The sequence below is a fragment of the Sorex araneus genome, chromosome 1 (genome assembly GCF_027595985.1).
Source record: "Sorex araneus isolate mSorAra2 chromosome 1, mSorAra2.pri, whole genome shotgun sequence".
NCBI classification, from domain to species: domain Eukaryota; kingdom Metazoa; phylum Chordata; class Mammalia; order Eulipotyphla; family Soricidae; genus Sorex; species Sorex araneus.
In genome coordinates this window covers 5,843,623-5,867,662 of record NC_073302.1, presented here as the reverse complement: position 1 = coordinate 5,867,662, position 24,040 = coordinate 5,843,623, and the positions used below count along the sequence as shown (strand labels likewise).

Below are 24,040 nucleotides of genomic sequence, written 5' to 3'. Positions count from 1 at the left end.
CCATCTCCACATTGGTCCCCAAAGAAGAGTCGTCCCCAATGGCTTCTTTTGGTGAGTGACACCCTTTGGGGGCACACAGAGGCGTTTGCGAAAGCCAAGCACGGGGACATGCTCTCCAAGGCCACTGGCTGCCCGGAGCGGCTGCCCCTGCAGGCAGCAGGTTGATGGAGACCAGTGGGCTGGGGCGCGGGGGTGGGAGGCAAAGGGGGGGTGTCCACGGTGCATGTCCGGGAGGCAGGAGGCCCATGGACAGGACCGGGGGCAGGCCCCAGAGTCGGGAGACACATGCACGGCCTCCTCTCCGCCCGGCTGGCTGCTCTGGCTGCTTGTGGACAGACAGACAGACAGACAGACAGACAGACAGACTCGCCCCTAAGGGCCAGAGTGGGGCTGGGGAAGCCCCGAGTGAGGCCACCTCCACACTCGCCCCGCCCGGACACCCTGGGCACAGCTCCTGCACCCAGATCCCCCGTGCCACGGGCAAGAGTCAGTCCCACCGCACCCCCCACCCACCCCCCGACCCTCTCTCCTGCCCTGGCCCCTGAGCCGTGAGCTGGAGGCCAGGACCCCCACTCAGAAGTGGGCCATAAACATCGCGAGATGCTTTATTGTTATTTTTTTAAAGTCCCACATCGATGCTTTGCGTTGCGGAAACCCACGAGCGCAGGCTCAGTGGGGTCCCCCCACCGAAGGTCTGGGCGGCCCTCGGCGCGCTCCCCCCTGGCAGCTGGGCCCGGGCTCAGCTGGGGCCCCCGGCCGGGCCGGCAGGGCTGAGGGGGCCCATCTTTGTTCCGCGCGAGCGGGGGCTCAGACTGCCGAGTGGCTGGGTAAATAGTCGCCGCCGTAATCGCGGGCTGAGTCCAACTAATTAAACCCCGTGCCAAGAGCCCGCTCTCGCCAGCGTCCCGAGGGGCCGGGAAAACACAGACGCCCCAGACGGGGCTTTGCTCGGGGTCGGGCTGCCGCTCTAATCCCGTATCTTTTGAAAGATAGGCGCGTCCCGGGATGCGGGGTCAGCGGCCTGCCCTGCGCCCGCGCGGTGGAATTTTTCAATAACCGGCAGCTGGGTCACCGGGAACACAAAGGCAGCGCAATATCCTGTGGCTTACGGGGAGAGCGAGGGCCAGCGGAGACAGCTCACGCCAGGCCCCCCGCGGCCCGGGCCCCTCGGCCGCCCCCAGAGGCCACTGGCCCAGGCCTCCAGTCCTGCCCCCCAGCCCTCGCCGAGTCCAGGGGGATCCCGGGGGCCACCTCGGGGGTCCCCCCCTCCTCCCCGAGCCGCCCTCCAGATACATTCATCTTTGTTATTAAAAACCAGCTTGTATGTTCTCTGCTTCCCGAGCCCACGGGGGACCTGCCCCGGCCAGGGCTGTGGGGACGGGGCCTCGGGGGCAGGCTCCTAGGGCCCCAGGGGCCACCGCCACTGCAGATGGTGGCCCGGCCAAGGCCACACAAGGGCCACTGACCTTGAACCAGGCGCCCCCTGGCCCCCCCGGGGGGGAGAGGGGCCCTGTCTGTCAGCACGTGGTGATTGGGGCACCAGAATGAGAGCCTGGTCTGGCGGGAGACGGGAGGGAGTGTGGGGGTCCCTACCTCACCCCGGCCTCAGTTTCTCCCACTGGAGCCCAGGGCTGGGGGTCACACAGGCCCCGGGGAGCAGCCGGGCGTGTGCCCGAGGGCTGTCCCGGGCGCCACACATGTGAGAGTGATTAGATGCCGCCGGGGGCCGGTCGATTTGATTTTATTTTATTTCTTCCCGGAGAAACAATCGTTGCCCCCTCCCCGCGGCCTGGAATGCTTTACTCCAGGGTCTGGGACCCCTCATTTAAATTGGCTTCGAAGGGACAGGCGCTGCGGTCCCGGGAGGAGGTTGTTAGGGATGGAAAAACCGGGGCCCAGGAATTTACAATCCGTGACTTGAGAGGGGCCTCCCCGCCCCCCGCCAGCCCCGCACAGGCCCAGCACGTGCCCAGAGGTGTCACGAGTGGGTTCCTCAGAGCCCAGCAGGACCCGGCGGCCGGAGGGGCTCCTCACACCCCCCTTCTGGGGGACACAGCAGAAGTCACAGTCCTGTCCCCTCCTGTCCTGCTCAGCCCAGCAGCTCAGCCCTCTGAGGACCCATCAGAGGCTCTTATGTCTGTGACCAAGTCCCCAAGACCCTTCCCTCTGGCGCTGTGACAACGTGGCGCTCTGAAGCATGTGTCCCCCGATACACGGCCGCTCTGAGCCTCAGTCTTCTCTTCTGTACAATGGGTCCATCTTGGCTCAGAGGCAGATCCAGGCAGACAGCAGCGGGGACCGGGATGGTGAGAGCCCAGGTCAGAGAGAGGGGCCCCTTCACTGGGGGGATGGCAGTGTGGGGGGGGGGTTGCTCTGGGCCTGGGGAGGAGTCACCAACAGAAGAAGTGAAGGATGGGACTGAGACCTGCTGGCGACCAGCTCTGGTCAGGTGTGGGGCTGGTGTGGAGGGAAGAGACAGTGACATCAGGGAGGTCGAGTCAGAGGAAGAGGCAGGGTGTGGAGACCAGGAGGCTTTGGCGGGCAGCCCAGGGAGCCTGAGAGATGGTGGGAGGTGCTGACCCCAGGCCCCGCGGGCACCAGCACTGGGGGTGAGCTCTGTGCTCCCCGAGCCTCCCCAGGGCCTGGCTCTAGCGGCCCCACTGGGCTGGTCCTCCGGCACATCACGGAATCCTGAGATGTCCCCCCCCACCCCTGCCCCCATCCTCCCCCACGCCAGAGCCCTGAGCAAGGACATTCCTGGGCTCAGCGAGGAGCACGGAGGAATCTTCCGGGCTGCGGGACTGGGAGGGGCAGCGAGGGCGCGTCCCCACCGGGAGCGCTGGGCGACGGGGCAAGTGTGGCTGCGTGGGGGAGGGCCGGAGCCAGCGGCTGGCCAGGTACACAGGCCTGTTTGGACAGCTGCCTCGGCTGTCCGTCTGCGGGGAGATGGGGAGATGCGGCGGGCGGGCGGGGGGCTGGGCGGGCGCTTAACCCCTCGCTGCCTGCAGAGCCCTGCGCTCAGCAGGCTTCCCCGGGGAGGAGGGAACCGGAGGGCGGGCGCCCTCCCTAGGGGATACCAGGTCGGGTCGGGGATGGCGGGGGCGGGGGGGGGGGGCGTCCAGGGCACGCACGGTATGCAACTCTGCAACTCGGGAGCCCGGGCAGAAGCAAAGGTCTCCCCAGAGGTGGCCAGAGGCAGGACGGGGCCCTCCGTGTCCGCAGCGCCGGCCCCCTGCTTGCTTGCCCGAGGGAGCCGCCTTCAGGCTGTGGAACGCAGTTCCCCGCAGTTCCCCGGGCACTCCGGCCCGCCAGCCTGAGGAGGGGATGGGGGAAGAAGGCGGGACTCCAGGACCCGCGGCTGGCCACACCCCCTGTTTTGGGTTTGGGGGCCACACCCAGCAGTGCTCAGGGCTGGTCCCTGAGTCTTTACTCCTGGCGGGACTCGGGGGCCACAGGGGGAATTGGGATGGAATTAGGGTCTCTGCCCACTGGACTAGCGCTTCTGGCCCCACCCCGCGCCCCTGCCCCCGGTGCTCAGGATTGAATGTGGAGGCTCCTCCGTGCAGGGCACCCCCCACCTGGGGGAGGAGGCCCAGCTGCAGGGTGTCCAGGGCTGGACGGGGCGGAGGGAGCCCAGCTCCAGCTGCAGGCGCGAGGGGGCGGGTCCCCCCAGCAGCACAACATGGAGGGTTTTGCCCCTCCCAAACAGAGGTCCCAACCCGTGTCCAAGCCGATGCCGGCTGGGTGCCGGGGCTCCTCGAGGTCCTCCACCCCACGCCCATCCTCCCTGAGACCCCCCACCCCAACCGGGGCATGTCCGTGTCGCAGGCCCCTCTCAGCATCACCCCCGCCCGGCCCTCTTCCCTCCGCTTGTCTCTCTGGGCTAGCGGAGCCCCCCCTCCCTTTCCGCAGCCTCAGTGCTCCTTTAAAACGGGAATTACTCAGGCCACTCCCCACTTGCCAGGTTCCAGCGGGTTCCCCAGAGTTCTTGAGGTTAAGACTTAAAAAAAAAAAAGTCCTTTTAGTGACCCCCAGGCCTTTGGCGGCACCGGTCAGGTAAATTAGGGTTTGCAGGGGCATCAGGTGGGGTCCCCCGATATGGCCGGGAGGGGCCTTGGGGACCACAGCGTGTACATCAACGTTTGCGTAAAAGGGAGAGAGCGTGGACAAACCTCCCCCCGCTGGCCGAGGACGGGAGACTCCGGGGGTTCCCCTGTCGCTGCCCGCCTGGGTCTCGGGCAGCGGGTGCGACCCCTTCCCTGGCTGCCTCTGGGGGGGACCTGGATGCGGGGGCGCGGGGGCGCAGGCGCGCAGGCGCGCAGCGTCCAGTGACCCCGTCTGTGCGTTTGCGCGCGTGCGGCGCACCCTCCTTGAGCGAAATGTGGTTTGTAAAACTGCCCGTTTCCCTAGTGAGGGCCGAGGCTCCCTCACCCCCGGCTCGCCTCCTCTGCGCTTTGCCTCTGTTTCCCCTCCCGTCGCAGCCTATACAAACGCTTGGCCCGGCTGGGGCTCCCTCCCCTCTGGCCCATCCCCAAACTCCCAGTTCAGCAAGGCAGCCCCGCCCCCGCGTGCCGCGGACCCCGGCCCTCTGCCCCTGCCCCTCTCCTCCCCGCAGGCTGCGCCCCCAGCCCCAAAGGCCCAGTCCGTCCCAGGGGGCGGGAAAGGACCCAGGGAATTCCGAGGGGGGGCGGAAGGCTGTAGCGTGGAGGTAGGGGCTACCCCTAGCCCTGAAGGCCCCAGGAGGGGTTTTGCGGGATGCGAGGCTGCTCCAAGCCGCGCCCCGGGCCTGCCCGGGCTGTGATTCTCGCGGGGGGGCGGGGTGCGGGGGCCACATTCCCTCCTCTGGGTCTCAGTCTGCCCCTCCGGGAAAGGGGAAACGTGGGCAGGCTCCTGGAAAACCGCTTTTCCTTGTTTGTTTTTGGGGCCACACCCGGCGGTGCTCGGGGCTTCTGTCTGTCCCTGCGCTCAGGAATCCCTCTTGGCAGGGCGCCGAGGGGGTGCCCGGGATTGAACCCGGGCCGGCCGCGTGCAAGGCGAGCGCCGTGCGCCCCGCAGGCCCGGGGATGCCCCGGGGAAGGTGTGTGAGCCCTCGGCCCGGGGAAAGGGTTAAAGCCGGGCGCTTTTTAATTGTCAAATGACTGCGGGCGATTAGCGCTGGCAGCTTCCTCAATAATCGCTCTTCCCTGTACCTGCTGGGAGCTTAATTAAAAAACAAAGAGGCTCAATTTAAAGGCCATTACTATGCTAATGCGGCCGGGCGGCGGTGATTAAGCGGCTCGGGCGGGCCGCGGGCGGCCGGGGCGGGGCGCGGGGCGATCAGTTACCCACTAAACGGGCAGCCTGGGGAGGGGGACTCGAGGCTGCCGCCCGGACCCCAGCGCCCCTCACCTGAGTTCGAGACCCAGGGAGCTGAGGAGAGGGGCTCCCCTCTGCCCTCAGAATACGCCCCTCCCACACCCACCCCTCGGGCCCAGGACACTTGCACTCGCTCAGCCACACTCTGGCTACGGGCCCGCTAACACGCCCGGCCGACCAGGGATGGACAGACTCAGCAAGTGGGGGGCACTGCCAGGAAGGAGTCCTCCTGCTCCTGCGTGCGTTTTGAGAGACGCGGGTGACATGCTCCGGATCACTTGGCAAGAGACTGGAATCTTCGGGAACCGGGCCAGAAAGTTAGTGGTATCGCGTGGCTGCATCATGAGGAGTATAGGGTTTGAAAGGGAGGAGGGGGAAGTCACTTCTCTCCTTTTGAGAACTCTTTTGGCCAGGTACCCAGGCATGAAGCACCGCTCGGACACACTCAGGCTTGTTCGAGAGACGGGGTGGGGGGGAGAGAGGGAGGGTTCAGAGCTTTGAGTGAAGGACAAAAAACCGCGAAATCCGTGGTCCGTGTGGTGGCAGATGAAACTGCACCTTAGCACCTCGCTTGTGACATCCTGTGGCACCCACACATGGCTGTAACCCTGGACCGAGTTTCCGTGGGTTCCCTGGGGAAGTTTGGTGATCACGAACCTCCGGGCCGGGGCAGAGGTGGGGGGAATTGACGGGGGAAATGAACCAGCAGAAAATGCCACCGAAGCCACAGTGAAGGCCCTGGGTGAGAGGGAGACACCTCACTGGCCCCGGGTGAGAGGGAGACGCCTCACTGGCCCCGGGTGAGAGGGAGACGCCTCACTGGCCCCGGGTGAGAGGGAGACGCCTCACTGGTACAGACGCACCGAGGCAGCCCGTCATCAGTCAGAGGTAATCGGGGCACCAGGCTGAGCATCCAGCAAACCTTTATTGAAATTTCCTTATGGAAAATAATTTATCTCAATGAAAAGAATGTTAGTAAAATAAAAATGAAAATGGGAAAAGTTGTAAATTATTTAACTGCACTGGAAAGAAAATTGATCAAAAAATTAAATTGCCTTAATGGAGTTTGTTCCAGAAAAACACTCGCTCGAGGAAGTTTATCAATGTTGTTACAACCCTAATTAAAATATCGTGGCCTGTGCATGAGGGAGCCGGGACTCCGCGGGGTCAGGACAGTGGGGTCAGAGCTGAGACGCTCCAGTGCTCCCTGAGTGTCTCCTGGACCCCCTCTCCCTGCAGCCCGTCTCCGGGTCCTCTCTGGAGAGAAATACCCCATGTGGTAGCCCTGCCGGCTCCCGCCGTCCTGGGACTCAGGTAAACGAGTCTCAGAGCAAAAGCCTTGAAGAGGACGTTTTGGGGTTTGGGATTGGGTTTTCCTTCCTTTCTTTCTTTCTTTCTTTCTTTCTTTCTTTCTTTCTTTCTTTCTTTCTTTCTTTCTTTCTTTCTTTCTTCCTTCCTTCCTTCCTTTCTTTCTTTCTTCCTTCCTTTCTTTCTTTCTTTTTCTTTTTTTTTTTTTTTTTTTTTTGCTTTTAGGTCACACCCGGCGATGCACAGGGGTTACTCCTGGCTCTGCACTCAGGAATTACTCCTGGCGGTGCCTGGGGGACCCTATGGGATGCTGGGAATCGAACCCGGGTCGGCCGCGTGCAAGGCAAACCTACCCGCTGTGCTACCGCTCCAGCCCCTGGGTTTGGGTTTTCGTGTGGTGGGAGGCACTCGGTGATCTCAGCTCTGGCAGCGTGGGGGGCGGGGGAATCACAGGGGGCATGTCGGGGCTCCGGCCTGGGTTGACAGCCTGCCCGCCCAGCGCCCCCTTCGCCCGGGAGACCCCGTAAAGGCGGGCTTGGCTCCCGAGACAGAGAAGGCGCCCAGGAAGGAGCGGGCTGGATGGGTCAGGGGAGGGGGGGCCTGGGGGGCATGTTTGTGTGGGCAGGTGTGTGCGGTCCAGAGGCCTGTCACACCTGGAGGGCTGGATGACTGAGCGAGTTCACGTGTCGGGGGGAAGGGGAGGGTTCAACGTGGATGGGTGGGAACTAAAGGGCAGCCCTTTTCAGCCCTGGGTTCAGAGCCTGTAGCCCAGTCCTCACCCCCCTCCCCTGCCCTGATTCCAGCTCAGACGCCCCTGGAATCCTCCCAGCCCCAGGAGTCGCCCCCTTCCTGCCTTTCTGCTCTGCAGCTGCCTCCTCCAGGAAGTCTTCCCTCATATGCAAACCTCAGCAGCTCCCTTCTGTTCAGAGTATAAGGTTCTGAGCCTCTCCAGGACTCCAAAGGGTGGGGAGGGGGGAGCCCAGCACCCCTCCCGGGAGCCCTGTGAGCTGGGGGTGCGGGTGTGAGTGGGCATGGGGGGGAGGGGGTGGCTCAGGGCTGGAGGGGTCCTCGGGAGACCCTCAGCAAACCTCAGTGGAGCCAGTCAGAATGGCCGTGGGGGTGGCGGCAGGAGAGGGTGACTGGGTGTGTGTGGGAATGGAAGGGCCCGGGGTCAGCCCCTGGCCGGGAGCAGGTGTGTCCCCCACACTCCCACCCTGCACCCGTGAGGGGCGGAAAGCAGGCCCTGGGGGTTACGGAACCTGCTCGGAGCCCCCAAGGGGACAGCCTGGCCCTCCCGCCTGCCCCTTGTCACCAGGAGGGCCACTCCCAGGGAAGGTCTGCACGGCCCCACCTGGGTGGGTGTATCCAGGGCAGTGGGGGAGGGGCCAGCGCTGGCCTTTGTCCCTCCTGCACACCTTGCGGCTCCTCCTTCTGGTGGTCCCGAGCACAAGTCTGGGGCTCCCCAGCCCCCCTTCCCTCCGGATCACCCAGGACCCCAACCTGAAGTCCCCTCGCCCTTGGCTGGCATCTCGGGTGAGGGCCGGGAGGCGGGGAGCCCCCACCTGCGTGGCCCTCGCCCAGCAGCCCTCACCCGCGGGGTGGGCACCCCTGCCCTGCGTCTCGGGCCCACGCCGCGTCCCCCAACCCCCCCCCCCGGGCCGCCGTGGGAGCGAGCGCGGAATGCGGTCCCCGAGCTGCCCCGCCAGGCCCTGACCTCCAGCCCCGGCCCCCGGGGCCCCCAGCAGCGCCCCCGGCCCGGATCAAAGGGCGGCGGAGCGGGGCCCGCGCGGTCGCAGGAAGCAGGGAGGCCGGGGCAGGCGCGCGCCGCTGGCCCCGGGTCCGAGAGCCCGGCCGCGCCGCGCATTCCAGCCGCGTGATTGACGCGCGCCCCGGGCCCCCGCCTGCGGCCCGCCCGCCGCCGCCGCCGCATCAAAGCAGATGTTTGCAGCTGGTTTGAGTTGGAGCCCCATCAACAGGCCTCTTTTTGTCTCAAAATAAAAAACAGCTACGCCCGGAATGATAAGGACGCGGCAGGCACGTGGGGGAGATGTCAGCGAGCCCTGCAGCGCCGCAGCCCCGGCGTCTGCCGCCCTCCCCGGGCCTCCACCTGCCCCAGGACTCTGTCACCTACTGGAGGGCCGGGGTCCCAGCTTCAGACAGTGCGGGTGACCCTGGACCTCAGGCCTGCCTGCCCCTCCCTCTGCCCTGCTCCTCCTGGCCAAGACCTGAGCCCCCCTCCCCGATCTGGTGTTTGCTGGGTCCCCTGAGGGGCTGGAGCTCCCGGTGCCGGCCTTAGGGCTTATGTTGTGGGGGGAGACAGTGGGACCTGAACCCTGGCCGTCACAGGGAGGCGGAGGAGGGCTTCTGATCACCCTCCCTTGCAGGACAGACAGTGGACAGCGGGGTGCTGGCTAGGAGGGGCGGGGAGGAAGCCCAGGGGGCTGCCCCAGGTTACTGTGCGGGAGGTGGGTGGGGGGGGTGGGCACACACCTGCCAAGACCAGGGGCTGGACCTTCTCGCACCTCTGGCGGTTTCCCAGGTGGGGACACCAGCGAGGGAGGGTGAGCCCCCATTTTACAGAATACCTGGGGCCGGGGGGAGTGTGGAACCCCCACCCCATCTCTGAGGATGTGGGGGTTGGGGACAGCCCTCCTGAGAGCAGGGAGAGACGGGTGACGGGTGGGGCTCAGGCAGTCTCAGGTACAAATCCCTGGGCCCGTGGGCACGGGGAAGGGCTGCACGGAAGAGGCGGCACCTCAGGGGGGCTGGGCAGGGAAGCCGTCGTGTCCTGGGATGCTACTGGGGTTGCTTCCTGCTTGTCCACTGAGAGAAGGCAGAATTCCAAGGAGGCGCCGCGTGGATTTCTTTTTCCCAAATAATAAAAGCACACACACAAAATGGGGGGCGGGGGCACCCCCAGCGATGCTCTGCACTGAGAGATCACACCTGGCAGTGCTCGGGGAGCATCGGGGTGCCAGGGCTTGAGCGTGCAAGGTCTCCGGCGTGCAAGGTCTCCGGCGTGCAAGGCAGGCACCCCACCCGCCATGCCATTGCTCCGGCCCCTTGATTGGATGTGATTTTAGTTCCTGTAACATCCTTTGTTCTGTTTTGTTTGGGGGTCACACCTTGCAGTGCTTAGGGGTCACTCCTGGCTCCCTACGCAGGGATCACTTCTGGTGGGGCTTGGGGGGGCCGTGTGGGCACCAGGGATCAAACCCTGTGCCAAGCGAACGTCCTACCCTACCCTCCGTTCTCCAGCTCTGGCCCCAGCCACGGTGCCTTAGGATTCTACAACGCTCTTGATGGGAGGGTCTCGTGCACGAACCATTCCAGTGGAACACCTCCCACCCGTGCGGCTTCCCCCAGCACTGACCCCGGGTCCCCCTCAGCCTTCCCCAGAACCCCCCTCGCCGCTCACCCAGTCTCATCACCCTGGGAAGCTGTTTCCTAGACCAGCTTTTAGGTTCTGTTACATCCGGTCATCTGCTCGTTTTGTATTTCTTTGTATCCCATGGATGACTTGTATTTCTCTGTATCCCATGTATGATTTATATTTCTTTGTATCCTGTGTATGAGAGCGCATTGCATTCTGCTCCTGTCCCTCTCCTCCTGGTGCGTGCTCTTGCCCTTCCTTCTGACTGAGTAATATTCCAGTGAGTGTAGGTACCGCAGTTCCTTTATCCAGCCATCTGTCTTGGACACTGGAGTTGTTTCCAGGGTGGAGCTGTTGTGAGGAGTGCTGGAATGAGGATAAGGGAGCAAATGTCTTCTTGGAATAAACCTTTGGGGCCCTTAAGGTCGATGCCGAGAAGGGTTATGTGCAAGCTCCACCCTAGGTGTTTTTTTTTTTTGCTTTTTGGGTCACACCTGGCTCTGCATAGGGGTTACTCCTGGCTCTGCACTCAGGAATTATCCCTGGCGGTGCTCAGGGGACCATATGGGATGCTGGGAATTGAACCCGGGTCTGTCTTGTGCAAGGCAAATGCCCTACCCGCTGTGCTATCGCTCCAGCCCCAGTGGGTGTTTTTTTTTTTTTTTAGACTTTCCAAACTGTTTTCCAAGAAGGTTGAACCCCTCGACGTTTCCGTCAGCAGTGGCTGAGGGTCCCTCTTCCCATGCCTGTGCCAGCTCTGACGGTGCCAGTCTCACCGGAGGGAGGCGCTGTCTCCTTGTTCCGACCTGCCTTTCCCCAGGGACACGGGAGGCAGAGCCACCCTCCGTCTGCCCACTGGCCAGCTGTCGATCTCCTTTCTGGAAGCTCCTGTGTGTCTCTCCTCCCCATACGAAGTGGCTTGGTTTGGTTTTTCTGAGAAGGGGCCGTAGGGCAGATACGTTTGGAAAGCTCAGGGCTAGAAGGGTGAAGGAGAGTTTAGCAAGAAGCAAGAGGAGGGCGGGAGAGAAGGGCCGGGAGACGCCCCGGAGCCCCCATCCCGGGCACTGCTGCACCTCGAGACTGAGACCTGTCCTGTCCAACCTTCCGGCCCTCACCAGGAGTGGCCACTGGGTCCCCTGGGCCCGGCTGGAGCGATAGCACAGCAGGCAGGGCGCCTGCCTTGCCTACAGCCAGTCCGGGTTCGACCCCCACCGGGAGTGACCCCTGAACGCAGGGCCAGGTGTAGGCCCTGAGCACCACCAGGTGTGGCCCCCAGGCAAAAACAAAAAGAGGAAGAGGAGAGAAGAAGGGCATTGAGGCAGGTGGAGCTCTGGGTGCGGAGCCGGGCGGGGCAGAGGGAAGCTGGCACCAGCCCAGTGCCGGGACTCGGACGTGTCACTCCTCCTGAAAGCGTAGGGTGATCCCGGGGCAACAAACCCGACAGGTGGCTGGGGAAAGGGGAGTGGACTGCAGCACCGTGAGTGGGACGCTGAGGATTCCCCAAGAGGCATGTGGTGCTGGGTAGGGGGGCTGGGAGAGGTCCCCAACCCCGCCGGGACCATCTCTGGGGGCAGTGGCCCCATTGGACAGAGGGGAACACTGAGACTCAGAGAGAAGGACATGAGCAATGTCTCAGACTCGGGGGTCGGGAGGACAGAGCTCGGAGTCCAGGTGAATGTACTATGGACGGCGGGATGTGGGGTGAGAGGGGGGCGGGGAGGCTGTGACCCTCCCTCCCCAACACGACCCAGGAGGACGGTGTTGTTGGAGCGAGCGGGACCGGCCACACGGCCTGTGTCGGTGGCTTCAGAGAAACTGACACGTTCAGTTGGCCGTTCCTCTCCCCCGGCTCCAGAAAGAAAGAAAAAAATGTTTTTTAAATGTTGTGTGGTGGGTTGGTTTGAGGGACACACGCGATGGTGCTCGGGGCTTCCCCCAGCTCTGTGCTCAGGGCTCACGCGTGGCAGCTCTCAGTGGGCGGGATGTGGCACCGGGAATCCGTCCTGGATTGGCCTCATGCGTGCCAATGCCCCCCCTCCACCCCCTGATGTACCATCTGCAGCTCACAGGGAAAAAGCGAGTTTCTGAGAACTTTGCTTCCTCGCCGACAAGCTTAGCAAACCGAGTGTTCGACAGAGAAGCCAGTGAGGGCCCGGCCGAGCCGTATTCGGAGTTGACAGGTTTCAGGGTAGCACCGGCCCTCAGAGGGGCCCCCGGGGGTGGCTGCCAGCCAGGACCGGGGTCACGGGCGTCAGTGCGAGCAGGGCTTGGCTGTTGGCACCCCAGCACTTAGGCGTCATGGTCCCTGGGGGCCACACCCCAAGGATGCCCAGGTCTGCACCCAGCACGTGGGGCGGGGCCGGGCCCAACCCTGTGCCTTGGGGCCGGGTGCTTTGCCGACCACGGGGCCCCAGAGGGCTCCAGGAGAGCCCAGACACTTGCCCCGGCCCCCGGGTTCCGGCTGAGGCCTGAGAGTCGGCCTGCCGCAGCCCTGCCCAGGGCGCACGGACGGGTGGGAGATTTGGCACCAGGAGAGCCGCCGGGGGCAGAAAGACCCCTGGAGACCCTGGGTGTGGGGGGCTCTCCCCTGATACCTGAGCTGCTGCGTGTGACCTTGAGCCGTCCTCTCTCTGCGCCCGTGTGTCCTTCTGTAACCCGTGGGTCTCTGGGAGCATTTTGTGACGTCAGGCTGGGCTCAGCCGGGGCTCAATGATGTGAGCGAGATGAGAGCATCGGGCTCTGCCAGGCAGAGGCAAGCGCACCCTTTCCGGGGGGAAATGCCACGTGGCAGCCCCTGGAAATCTGCCCTCTAGAAGGGGGCACCCAGAGCACCCCTCGGCCGCTCCTGCCCTCCCCCAACCCCAGGAGGAGTTGCTGGGGGGGGAAACTGAGGCTCAGATTGCTGGTAAGTGATGCCACCAGGCCCTGGACTTGCTGCCACCCCACTCCCCGCTCAAGAAGCAGGCAGGGACGCCGAGCCTGTTCTACAGATGGGTAAACTAAGGCTTGGGAAGGCGGCGAGTCGCCACCGACCAGCACGTGGTGGAACCGGGCCTGGAACTCACACCCCACATCATTCCGGGAGGTGCCCGCTGCTCGGTGCCCTGGCACGGCGGGAGGGACTGGCGGGGGGGGGAGAGGAGGAACCCTGCTGGCCCCCAGCCCCTCCCGCGCATGCCCTTAGTAGCTCTCACCCCGGCAAGTAGACAGCGGCAGCCCCGTAATCGGGAGCGAGTATTTCATGCACCCCCCCCCTGATGTTTTATTGGGTGGGGAGATGCTCGGAGGCTCAGCGGATGGCACATTCCGTTTATAAAGTGCGCGCGGCTTGTTTTATTTCCCGAGTTTTTGCAATCTAGATAACAGATGAGGCCCCGAGTGGCTGGCGCTGCCTCTGTAATGGCGGCTCAGCGCCTTCGGAGAAGTATTAATAATAGATTGTGTTGATGAGTTTGGAGAAAGTAGCAATCGACCCCCTGCTGCCAAGGCATTAGCATGGCTGTTCGGAAGGCAGAAGGCAGCCCTGCGCCGGGGCTGCACCGGCAACTGTGAATGCAGGTCACCCGCCCGCCACCGCTGCCGCTGCCGCTGCCGCCAGCCTCTCCCCAGCGTGCCCCAGGCCCTGCCCCGCTGACCCAGACACGCCGGGGGCCCAGGGTAGAGCACTGACCGGGACAGTGACAGGGACATCGGGGACTGTCTCGGGTCCGAGCAGCAGGTCCACAAGCTGCGCCTGTCCGGGTGCAGCTGCAGTGGCCGCACGTTCCAGGGGCCTCGGCCGAGGCTCCTGCATTCGGGGTGGGGGTCCTCCTCGGAGCCAGTGTCCAGTCCCAGCGCCCACCGGGAGCCCCTGCAGGGTGCCCACCACCCCTGCACCTTTACGCACCCACGCTCAGAGGGCCAGGGAGGGAGGGGTCCAGGTGCTCACAGGAGCACACTTTGTGCCCCCGTGGCCCTCCCCGAGTGACACGCTAGGTCTCACGGAGGCCTGGCAGCCGCCCTTTGCAGGATGACCTCGGGGCATCTGTACTGTAGTAGGGAACAGAGCTAAGGCCAGGAGAAAGCTCGGGGGAACATCGAGAAGGGGCATCCAGGAAGGCTGCCCAGAGGAGGTGGTGTCCGACTTGGGCATTGTAGGATGAGTAGGAGCCTGCTGGCGGGACTGCAGAGGGGGTGGCAAGGGTGACTGGGGCGGGCCCCCACCCGAGTGCCCCCGGCCGGTGTCCAGGCAGCAGACAGCTCCGCCTGGCCCCTGCCCACCAGTGCCCCGCCAGCCCTCCGTGGGCGGCGCGGATGGCAGCCCGGGGAAGGAGGCAGGCCTGGCATTTATGGCCGTGTCTGTTCCAGAACCGATTAGTGGAGAATTGCAGCTGTAATCTGTGCCGCGATGGCGGGCGGGCCATAAAGAGGGATGGGATGTGCGCGGCGCTCCCAAGGTGGCGCCCGCAGACGTGGCCCGGGGACGCGCGGAATGAAAAATGGTTTTAATTCCCTCCCAGCAGCAATGATTTGATTCTTCATAAATTTTTCCATCAAAGTGTGGTTGAGGCGAGTTCCCACAGAGCAGGGCACGTGACAAGGGGGAGGGGCAGGAGGGGCGGTCAGTGGGTGCGGGCAGAGGAGGGGCCGGGCCAGCCATGGGGGACCCCCCGCCTCCCCCGATTTGTCTCCCGCCGTGGAGGGCGACCCACTTTCCGTGGAGGGGCGGAGGGGCGAGCTCAGCCGACCTTCCCTGCACGGGTGCCTGTGCCTGGCTCGCCCACCTCGGCATCCGCGTCTCTCCAAGGGGCACCAGGTGGGTGCCCCCCGTGCGCCGGCCCTGCCGCGGGGTCAGAGCCCAGATGGGGCCCAGGGGCGGGCCCGGGGCACGTGCTTGGAAACGCTGCCAGGGAGAAGCCGCGTGCAGTGGGGCCTGGGGGATGGGCGTGCCCAGGCAGAGAAGGCCAAGGGCACGGAGCCAGGGGCCGGCACTGGGCCGCCCGGTGGGGTCCGGCCTGGGGACACAGAGCTGGTGAGAGAAGAAGGTGGGCCCCAGGGGGCCCGAAGGGCAGAGTGCGGTGTCCTACAAAGGGCCGCAGGGCCACGAAGGGCCCCGGGGAAGCCCCAGGTGTGTGTTTTGTTCGCCCTATTCGGGGGAGGTCCCAAGCTGTGGTGACCAGGTGCTGGGTCTGCAGGGGAGGTGCTCACGGAGCACCAAAGCACCTGGAAGTGCTCAGGGGTTGTGCAGTTCGGGGGCTTAAACTCAGGGCTCCGTGCATGCCAGGGCCGTGTGCCAGCTCTGAGACACAGCCGCTGCCCCGTCACTGGGGGGTAGAAGGAGCCCTGCAGGGCTCAGGCACTTGCTCCGCCCGTGGCAGCAGCAGCTACAACCCTGGTTCGAATCCCCGGCACCATGCAGGGTTCCCTGAGCACTGCCAGGGGTCACTCCCGAGCACAGAGCCAGGAGTAGCCCCTGAGCCCTGGTGGGGATGGCCCAACGTGCGTGCACACACACACACATGCACACACACACACACGCATGCACACTCACACACACATACACACACACATGCACACGCACACACACACTCACACACACATACACTCACACACACACATGCACACGCACACACGCACACTCACACACGCACACACATGCACACACACATGCACACTCACACACATGCACACACACACGCACACTCACACACACGCACACATGCACGCAAAAACCAAACAAGAAAGACTCCAACTCATCCTGGAGGGATGACGAAGGGCCCCGGGAGGGAACTGGGGGTCCCTGAGATCGAGAGGAGGGATGGTTGTGGGGATGTGGGGGCTCAGGACCTGGGTGCCGTCTGCTGGCCACTGTGTCTGGGCCTGCCTTGCCCGGGGCTGGCCCACCCTGTGGTACGACGCGCGGTGCCCAGTTGAGGGTGCGCCCGCGCCCCGGGGTTCCCGTGGGGAGGGAGAGGCGGGCGAGGGGGGGAGCAGGGGCCACCGGAAGGGCCTGAGCCCGGCCCTGCGCCCGTCTGTGCCCGCAGGCTGTTCGCGGCCAAATGCAGCGGCTGCATGGAGAAGATCGCGCCCACCGAGTTCGTGATGCGGGCGCTGGAGTGCGTGTACCACCTGGGCTGCTTCTGCTGCTGCGTGTGCGAGCGGCAGCTGCGCAAGGGCGACGAGTTCGTGCTCAAGGAGGGCCAGCTGCTGTGCAAGGGCGACTACGAGAAGGAGAAGGACCTGCTCAGCTCCGTCAGCCCCGACGAGTCCGACTCGGGTGAGCCGCCCGCCCCGCCCCCGGGCAGCAGGCCGGCCCTCGGGGGCCCGCGTGCCCTGGCTCGGCCTAGGGGTGCCCCCACACATCCGCGCTCCCCTTCCAGCCCTGCCCGCCCTGGCCTGCCGCCATTGTCTCAGCGTCGGGAAGGGGGCCCTGACGTGTCCTCTGGCCTCCTCCCGTCCCTCGCCCAGAGCCCTGCGTCTTGGGCTGCACGGTTTCCCGTGTTCGGGTGCCCCATCTGCTTTGCACGCCTGCTTTCCTGCTGATGCTTTGATTTGGGGGGGTCACACCCAGCAGTGCTCTGGGGTTGCTTCCTCCCTGGGCGGGGGCGGGGGCTCCTGATGGTGCTGGGAGCCAGGTGGTGCCCGGGACTGCACCCTGGCCTCCGGCGTGGAGCACGTGCGCCGGCCCGTCTCTCCGTGGCCCCTGTATGCCTTCCCTGTGGGTTGGGGGAAGGGACGCTCGGGGCAGCTGGGCAAGCCCTCCAGAGGGCAAGTGCGGGCCAGAGCAGCACTTTGCACGGGGCAGGAGGACAGACGGAGCAGGAAGAGGCAGTCTGCTGGCCCTTGGTGACCCAGAGGCCCTAGGGACAGGCTTGGTCACTGCTGGTGCCCTTGGAGGTGGCCTGGGGCTCCCCACCCGTCTGTCCACACCTGCCATTGGCCCCTGGCTACCTGGCCCGAGGGCCAGTGACTTGAGGCTCCCAGAGCCCAAGTACCCCAGGCCTGGGGGTCTCAGAAAGGAGAGCAGCCCCCCTGAGAAATAGGCCTGCAGAGGGCGCTGGGGTCACTAGTGGGGTCAGAGAGGCACAGGGGGCGGGGGGTGTGGGGGAGGCCAACATGGGACCTGCTCCCGGGCCTGGAAGTGCCACGTGTGCATGGTGGGTAGAGTAGGTCTGGGGTATACATGCTTCGACAGCACAGACGTGTGCCTGTTCAGATGCGCCCCTGCTTGCCCGGTCCCACCCGTGCTCGCCAGAGTGCCTGTGTGTGCACATCCGTGAGCTGCATGTGTGCATGCCTGTGAGCTGCGCCTGCACATGCCTGTGAGCTGTGTCTGTACATGTCTTTGAGCCGCACCCGTACATGTCTGTGAGCTGTGGGTACATGCTTGTGAGCTGCGCCTGTGCGTGGCTGTGAGTACATGCCTGTGAGCTGCGTGTGCACTCCCTGAGCTGTGCATGTGCGTGTCTGAGCTGTGTGTGCATGCCAGTGAGCTATGCATGTACACTTCTGTGAGCTGTACGTGTGCATGCTTGAGCAGCATGGGTACAGTCCCTGGGGCCCCCCTGCAGCCTGAGGCAGTGTGTGGAAGGTGTACACGTCTGTACCAGGTGTGTACACACAGGCCTCCCAGGTCACCAGCACCCCTGGGTGACATGTCGGGGTGTATCTTAGTCTGGGACACTTCAAGAAAGAAGGGTTCTCCTTGGGACCTGCCCTGGGCCCGGTTCGCTGGGGTGGGAGTGGTAGGAACTGGGATTGGGTTTTTGGGGGCCCGCCCCCAGTGGTACTGGGGATTCATTCTCAGTGGGGCCCGGGCCGCTGTGGTGCTGGAGGCCGGGCCCGAGCCCAAGCCTCCTGCTTGCAGAGCATGTGCTCACGTCCGGTGCACTCAGGGGCCACACAGGGCGCTGGGGATCAGGCCTGGGTCAGAGAGAGGCAGGGCAAGTGCCCGACCCGCTGTTCCACTGCCCCACCCCAGTCTGGGATTTCCACCCCCCGAAGGTTGACATTGGGCTGCACTCCCCAGCAGGCCAGGGCCGGCGGGAGCAGGTGGGTTCCCTGGGGAGAGACGGGCTTGGGAGAGCTGAGGCCAGAACAAGCCCCTCCCCGAGTGGGCCCATGTCCAGGTCTGGTCTCGGGAGCACGTCGCCATGTCCGTGCACGCTCAGGGGCAGCCACAGGCCACATGTGGACCCCGTACTGCTTCCGGCTGACAGACCCGTTCCCACTTGGGCCCCCCAGCCGTGTGTGTCCATTGGCAGGAGCACAGAGGAGTGTGTCGGGGTGGGGGCCGAGGGGCCCGGGAGAGGAGGGCGCTGGGCAGCCGGCCTTCGGGTTCCGGGCTGGGACAGGTATTGCCCCTGGAATCCTGACAGGCCTGGCGTGTCCTCCACAGTAAAGAGCGAGGATGAGGACGGGGACATGAAGCCGGCCAAGGGGCAGGGCGGCCAGAGCAAGGGCAGCGGGGACGACGGGAAGGACCCCCGGAGGCCCAAGCGACCCCGGACAATCCTCACCACGCAGCAGCGGAGAGCATTCAAGGCCTCTTTCGAAGTCTCCTCCAAGCCCTGCCGGAAGGTGAGGGGCGCCCTCGCTCCCTCCCGCTGGGGCCCGAGGCTTCCCCCCACCTGCCCACCTTTCCTGCAGTGCCCCCTGCCCGTCCCAGTGGGCTGCTGCCGCCCCCCAGGCTGACCCGGCTCCCCCTGTCTGGGCAGGTCCGAGAGACACTAGCCGCAGAGACGGGGCTCAGCGTCCGTGTGGTCCAGGTCTGGTTCCAGAACCAAAGAGCGAAGGTGAGCACAGAAGAAATAGGGAAAGACCTGGGTCTGGTAGGGCCAGGTGTGTGGTGGGGGGGCGGCAATTGGAGAGTCAGTGGGCGGGACCCTGAAGTGGGTGGGGTCTGTGGGTGGGGCCAGTGTGATGGGCGGTGCTTTCGGTGGGCAGGGCCAGTGCAGTGGGTGGAGTTGGTGGGTGGGGCCAGTGCAGTGGGTGGAGTCAGTGGGCGGGGCCAGTACAGTGGTGAGGTTGGTGGGCGGGGCCTTGCAATGGGTGGAGTCGGTGGGCGGGGGGGGTGTGGTGGGTGGTGCCGGTGGGCGGGGCCACGATGGACTACGAGGTAGGGACCAGCACCAACTGGGTCTCCCGCAGATGAAGAAGTTGGCACGAAGGCACCAGCAGCAGCAGGAGCAGCAGAACTCCCAGCGGCTGGGCCAAGGTAAGCTGGGGCCAGGGCGAGGGTCGGGGTCAGAGTTGGAGTCCACCTGAGGCCTGTGTCTGACCAGTGTGGGCAGCCTGGAGGAGGGGAGAGACGCAGGGACGGACCCGGACACGCTCCTCCTTCTGGACACTCCATCAGCTTGTCCTGCGTGGGCTCCATGAGGAAAGACACTGCCTCTTCTGGTCCCTAGATGGGGAGACTGAGGCACTGGGGAGCCACAAGAAAAGCTTAGAGTGGGGCTGGAGCAATAGCACAGCGGGTAGGGCACTTGCCTTGCACGCGGCCAACGAGGGTTCGAATCCCAGCATCCCATATGGTCCCCTGAGCACTGCCAGGAGTGATTGCTGAGTTCATGAGCCAGGAGTAACCCCTGTGCATCGCTGGGTGTGACCCAAAAACAAAACAAACAAACAAATAAAGATATGTCAGCTCATTTAAAAAGAAAAGCTTAGAGTGTGGGGCTGTGGGGGTCCGGTCAGTCTCGGTGGTCCACTCGGGGCTTTGTCAGAGTGCTGTTACCGCGGCCCGGGGCTGGTCTCCCAGGGCCCGTGGGGGTGTTGAGTCCTGGGGGTCTTGAAGGGAGAGCATGGGGGTGGAAGTGGCTCCCTGGGGCCGCTGACGTGGTGGGGGTCCCTGACTGGACTCGGGACCCTGGGGGCGGGAGGTGAAGGTGGAGGTTTGGACCCGGAGCTCCACCCCCCGCCGACAGCCTGCAGTCTCAGCTCTTGGGGTGCGTCCCTGCCAGTTTGCAGTTCCGGGGGAGTGACTTCCTTCCCCGTCCTTCTCCACACGCACGCGTCTGTCCCCTGCACGTTAGGCGGGGCATCCCCTCCCCTAGGTCACCCTGATCCTCCCTCCTGTGCCCGCTCGTACCCCTGGTTCCTCCCACCAGCCCAGAGACGGACCCCCAGCCTCCCCACATAAGATGCTCCTGGCTTTGGACGGCCCCGGGGCGGGGGACCCTCTGTGAGAACCCCTGTTCCAGCCTAGCTCAGACCTTAAAGTGGGTCGGGGTGGAAAGGATCCTTCCTCCAGGAAGTCTTCCTGGGCCGCTCTGACCCAGCGTGGTGTCCCCCTTCAGTGCTCTCACACACAGGCTGACTCGAGTCTCCTGCCTGAGACCCTGAGACCCGGCACCAGAGGGTGGAGGAGGGGAAGAGGGGGGAGCTGAGGTGGGGTGGGAGGAAGTAGTGGGGGTGGAGGGGTGGGGAGGGTGGAGGGCAGTGGGAGGGTGGGAGTCAGCCTCAGGCAGCGTCGGAGGCGGGGAGGTGCTCCCCGGGCAGGCCCGGGTGGGCGGTGACGGCGCGCTGTGCCCCCAGAGGTGCTGTCCAGCCGGATGGAGGGCATGATGGCCTCGTACACGCCGCTCGCGCCCCCGCAGCAGCAGATCGTGGCCATGGAGCAGAGCCCGTACGGCAGCAGCGACCCTTTCCAGCAGGGCCTCACGCCGCCCCAAATGCCAGGTGACCACATGAACCCCTATGGTAAGCCGCCCGGCCCCGCCCCGCCCCGCCCCCCGGCAGGGAGGGGCGGGACCCCCTCTCGACGGCCACCTCCTGTCCCGGGGCCCACGCAGGTCCCCCCCGCCCAGCCAGGCCTCCTCTCCGGACAGGACAGGGGCGTCCTCCCCCGCCCCGGGGACCCAGCCCCGGACCCTCAGCCCCCCCGCCCCCCACCCGCCCGCCTCGCCCCCTGGCCCTCGCCTGGCGCCCGCTGACGATGGCCCTCTGCCCTGCAGGGGGCGACTCCATCTTCCATGACATCGACAGTGACACCTCCCTCACCAGCCTCAGCGACTGCTTCCTGGGCTCCTCGGACGTGGGCTCCCTGCAGGCCCGCGTGGGGAACCCCATCGACCGGCTCTACTCCATGCAGAGTTCCTACTTCGCCTCCTGAGGGCCGGCCGGGCCGCACGGACGCTGGGGCCGGGGGTGGGGATGGGGGCGTTCTGGGTGGCGCGGGAAGTGGAGGGGGGCAACCCGCGGCCTCCAGCTCGCCGCCCCGCCCCCCCCACCCCACGCCCGCCGCCCGCACAGACTGCAGACAGCCATACGGTGCCCTCCCGCTGCGGTGGGTCCACGCTGGCCGGGACCGGGCAGGGGCTTGGCACCCCCCGCCCCCTGGGACCCCGAGTCCTCGGACAGCCACTGGCCCCCGGCCCCGCCTGGGCCTCCATCACCTCCTTCTCCCGCCCTCTCTCTTTTTTGGGAAGTGTAAATTCTCTCTATTTTTTTAAACGCCTTCTCTGTGTCCGGCCCCCTCTCACGGCCTGGGCCCAGGTCACAGCAGGGCCCCTCCCCGCCCCGCCCCCGGGCCTGTCCCCCAGCCCAGGCCCCAAGCCCGGGGCAAGCCTGCGACGGCCCCCTCCCGCTCCAGCCCGGGCCAGCTCAGAAGGGACTCTGGCTCGCCCGCGGGGCACGCCCTCCGCAAGCCCCCAGACACCCGCACTGTGGGCAGCCCTGCCCTGCCCTGACGGACGGGGCTAGTGGGAAGCTCCCGGGGGGCCTGGGCTGAGTGAGGCCCCCCCACCCACTAGGGGGCAGGATCCGATGCCCCAGCCGGCAGCCCTCCCCGCCCCGTGTGGAGAGGGACCACGGGAAGCCTCTTCTCACACCCCTCCTGGGCCGGGGAGCCCCTCCTTCCCCAGCACCCCCACCGGTCAGCGGCTCCTTCCTGTCCATTCGCCTCGGCGGCGGCTGGGCTTTGCATTTCTCCCGCCCTCCTTCCCACAGCTGTCCCCTGCGCCAGGCTCTGGCTCTTCCCTCTGAGGCTGGGAAGCCAGCATGGCCCCACTGACATCAGCCAGCCCCCCCGCCCCCGCCCCCGGGAGCCCGCCCGTCACCTCCCCTGTCTGAGGTCCCCTGCCTCTGTTAATGTGGCCTGCCAGCCGGCGGGTGCTTCCGGTCACAGCCACAGGAGACCCACCCTGCCCAACTGTGACACAGCCGCCAACTCTCACCTCTCTTCCGCGTGCTGGGGGAGGCGGAAGGGGCCTGGGTGCCAGCGGGGTGGGGGCTATTTATTGTTCCGGCCCAGTGAGGCGCCTGCTTTGCGATCTCGCTTTGTTTCCTTGTCCCTGGCCCCGGGGAGTTCTCTGCACCCAAGTTCCGTGACCGCCGGCGTGGCAGCGGTGGCCTGTGAACCAGGCCCTGCCCCTCCCGGGGGCGCCCTGGCCCCTGCCCCGCCCTCATGGGGACGCCGCCGTCTGTCTCCCTGCTCTCCTGTGGGGGGCCCACGCGGCCCGCTCAGCCCCGCCGTGCAGGTGCTCACAGGTGCACCCCACCTGGAAGCTGAGCCCAGAGTGACCACCTGCCCTGGCACGGGCTGGAGCTCTGCCCACCTCTGCCCCTCCCTGCCGGGCCCCGCCCCAGCCAGGCGCCTCTTATCCCCAACAGAACTCCCCATCTGGGGGCCCCCTCGCTTTTGTGGCTTCTCCCCCTGCCCCCTTGGGCCTCACCAGCCCCTGGAGGGGGGGCCAGCCCCACCCTCTGCCTTTCAGAGCCGGCGGCCACCCCGCCTCGTGCCGGGGCAAGCCTGGCCTGGCGGGGACCCCACGCTGCCCTGCTCGTGTCTCCAGCAGGGACCCTCTCGGTGACCGTGCACGGGGCCCCGCAGGGGGACAGCCGGGCCGCTTGGGGCCTCACCACCTCCTGGGTCACCGCCCCCCCACCCGGCCGGGAGCTGGCAATGCCGGTACACGGTGGTGAGCCCCCCCGGGCGCTGCTCACTTGACTCTCTGTCCCCGGCCTGGGTATGGGGACACAGGACAAGGGGCTCCCACTGCCCGCCCTCGCCTCACGGGGGTCCCGTTTCTCATGCGAGGAAACTGAGGCTTCAAAGGGGTCTGGCCCACCAGCCCTGCTGCACCAAGAGGGCAGGGGGGGGTGTTGGGGACCCACAAGGGAAGGCAGAGGTGGGGCCTGCAGGGAGAAGCCGGCCAAGGAGGGACGCAAGGAGCTGCTGCAGAGTCCCCGAGAGGAGCCGGTGCCAGGCGGGGCGCAGGGGAGGGTTCCCACGTGTAGACCCGTGAGGCCGCGGGCCCCGGCCTGGCCCTCAGCACCATCCCGGGAGCCCTGGGCATCTCCCCAGGCCCTCACCCGGACCCAAACCCACACGTGGGCTGGGGGGGCAGGAAGGACCCCCCGCTTGGCCCCGGGGAGACGCTCGGGTGCTGGTGCCCGCCCTTGGCATGGGGTCCCCGGGCCCGCCGGCCCCGCCTCTGTTTCCTTGTACAGATGCACTGCCCGCCGCCGTCCCAGACACATTTTATTTAATAAGTTGTCATTGTTAAATTATTTATTAGCGTTTGCCACATCCCACCCGCCCCCGTCCTCCACACTCGCCTTCCGCCTCTCCCCACAGAAGCAGAAAGTGGAAGCCACAAAGACATCGGTATATTTGTAAATAAACCAGCCTGTACCCGCCACCGCCTCTCCTTCAGTGGGGGGGGGGGGCCAAGGCCAGTCCCGGAGGGAGGACGGACTTCCCGGTGGCCACTGGAACCAGCATTGTGAAGAGGGGGGGCGAGCCCCCCCCCAGCTGCCCAGCCCTGGCCCAGGGCACCGGGGACGGCACTTGCCTGGCCCACCGAGACTCCAGCTCAGTGCTCGGCACCCAGAGGGCTCCCGGGTCCCGCCAGGAGCGACCCCTGGGCACAGGGTCAGGAGTCAGTCCTGAGCACCGCGGGGTGTGGTCTCGGGTGGGGAGTCTGTGTCGGGGCAGCCGCGCCTTCCATGGCTGGGCCCAGAGCGGGCCACGCACGCGCTCAGTGGCCCTGCTGTTGGGGACCCCCGGCCCCCCCACCC

The 24,040-nt window shown here is 65.9% G+C and overlaps 1 protein-coding gene across 3 annotated transcripts in view; it reads left to right on the top strand.

Annotated features, from left to right (window-relative positions):
- LMX1B (LIM homeobox transcription factor 1 beta) overlaps positions 1-23,659 on the top strand; it is a 74,415-nt gene extending 50,756 nt beyond the window's left edge. For 2 of the 3 annotated variants that reach the window (XM_055123829.1, XM_055123831.1), the window contains exons 3-8: positions 16,060-16,292; positions 18,414-18,595; positions 18,733-18,810; positions 19,166-19,232; positions 20,555-20,719; positions 20,974-23,659. In XM_055123829.1, coding sequence (XP_054979804.1) covers positions 16,060-16,292; positions 18,414-18,595; positions 18,733-18,810; positions 19,166-19,232; positions 20,555-20,719; positions 20,974-21,131 — 883 coding nt within the window. In that variant the 3' untranslated portion in view covers positions 21,132-23,659. The remainder of the gene's footprint in view (positions 1-16,059; positions 16,293-18,413; positions 18,596-18,732; positions 18,811-19,165; positions 19,233-20,554; positions 20,720-20,973) is intronic. The other variant, XM_055123830.1, reaches the window with a different exon arrangement.
- The last annotated feature ends 381 nt before the right edge of the window (positions 23,660-24,040 follow it).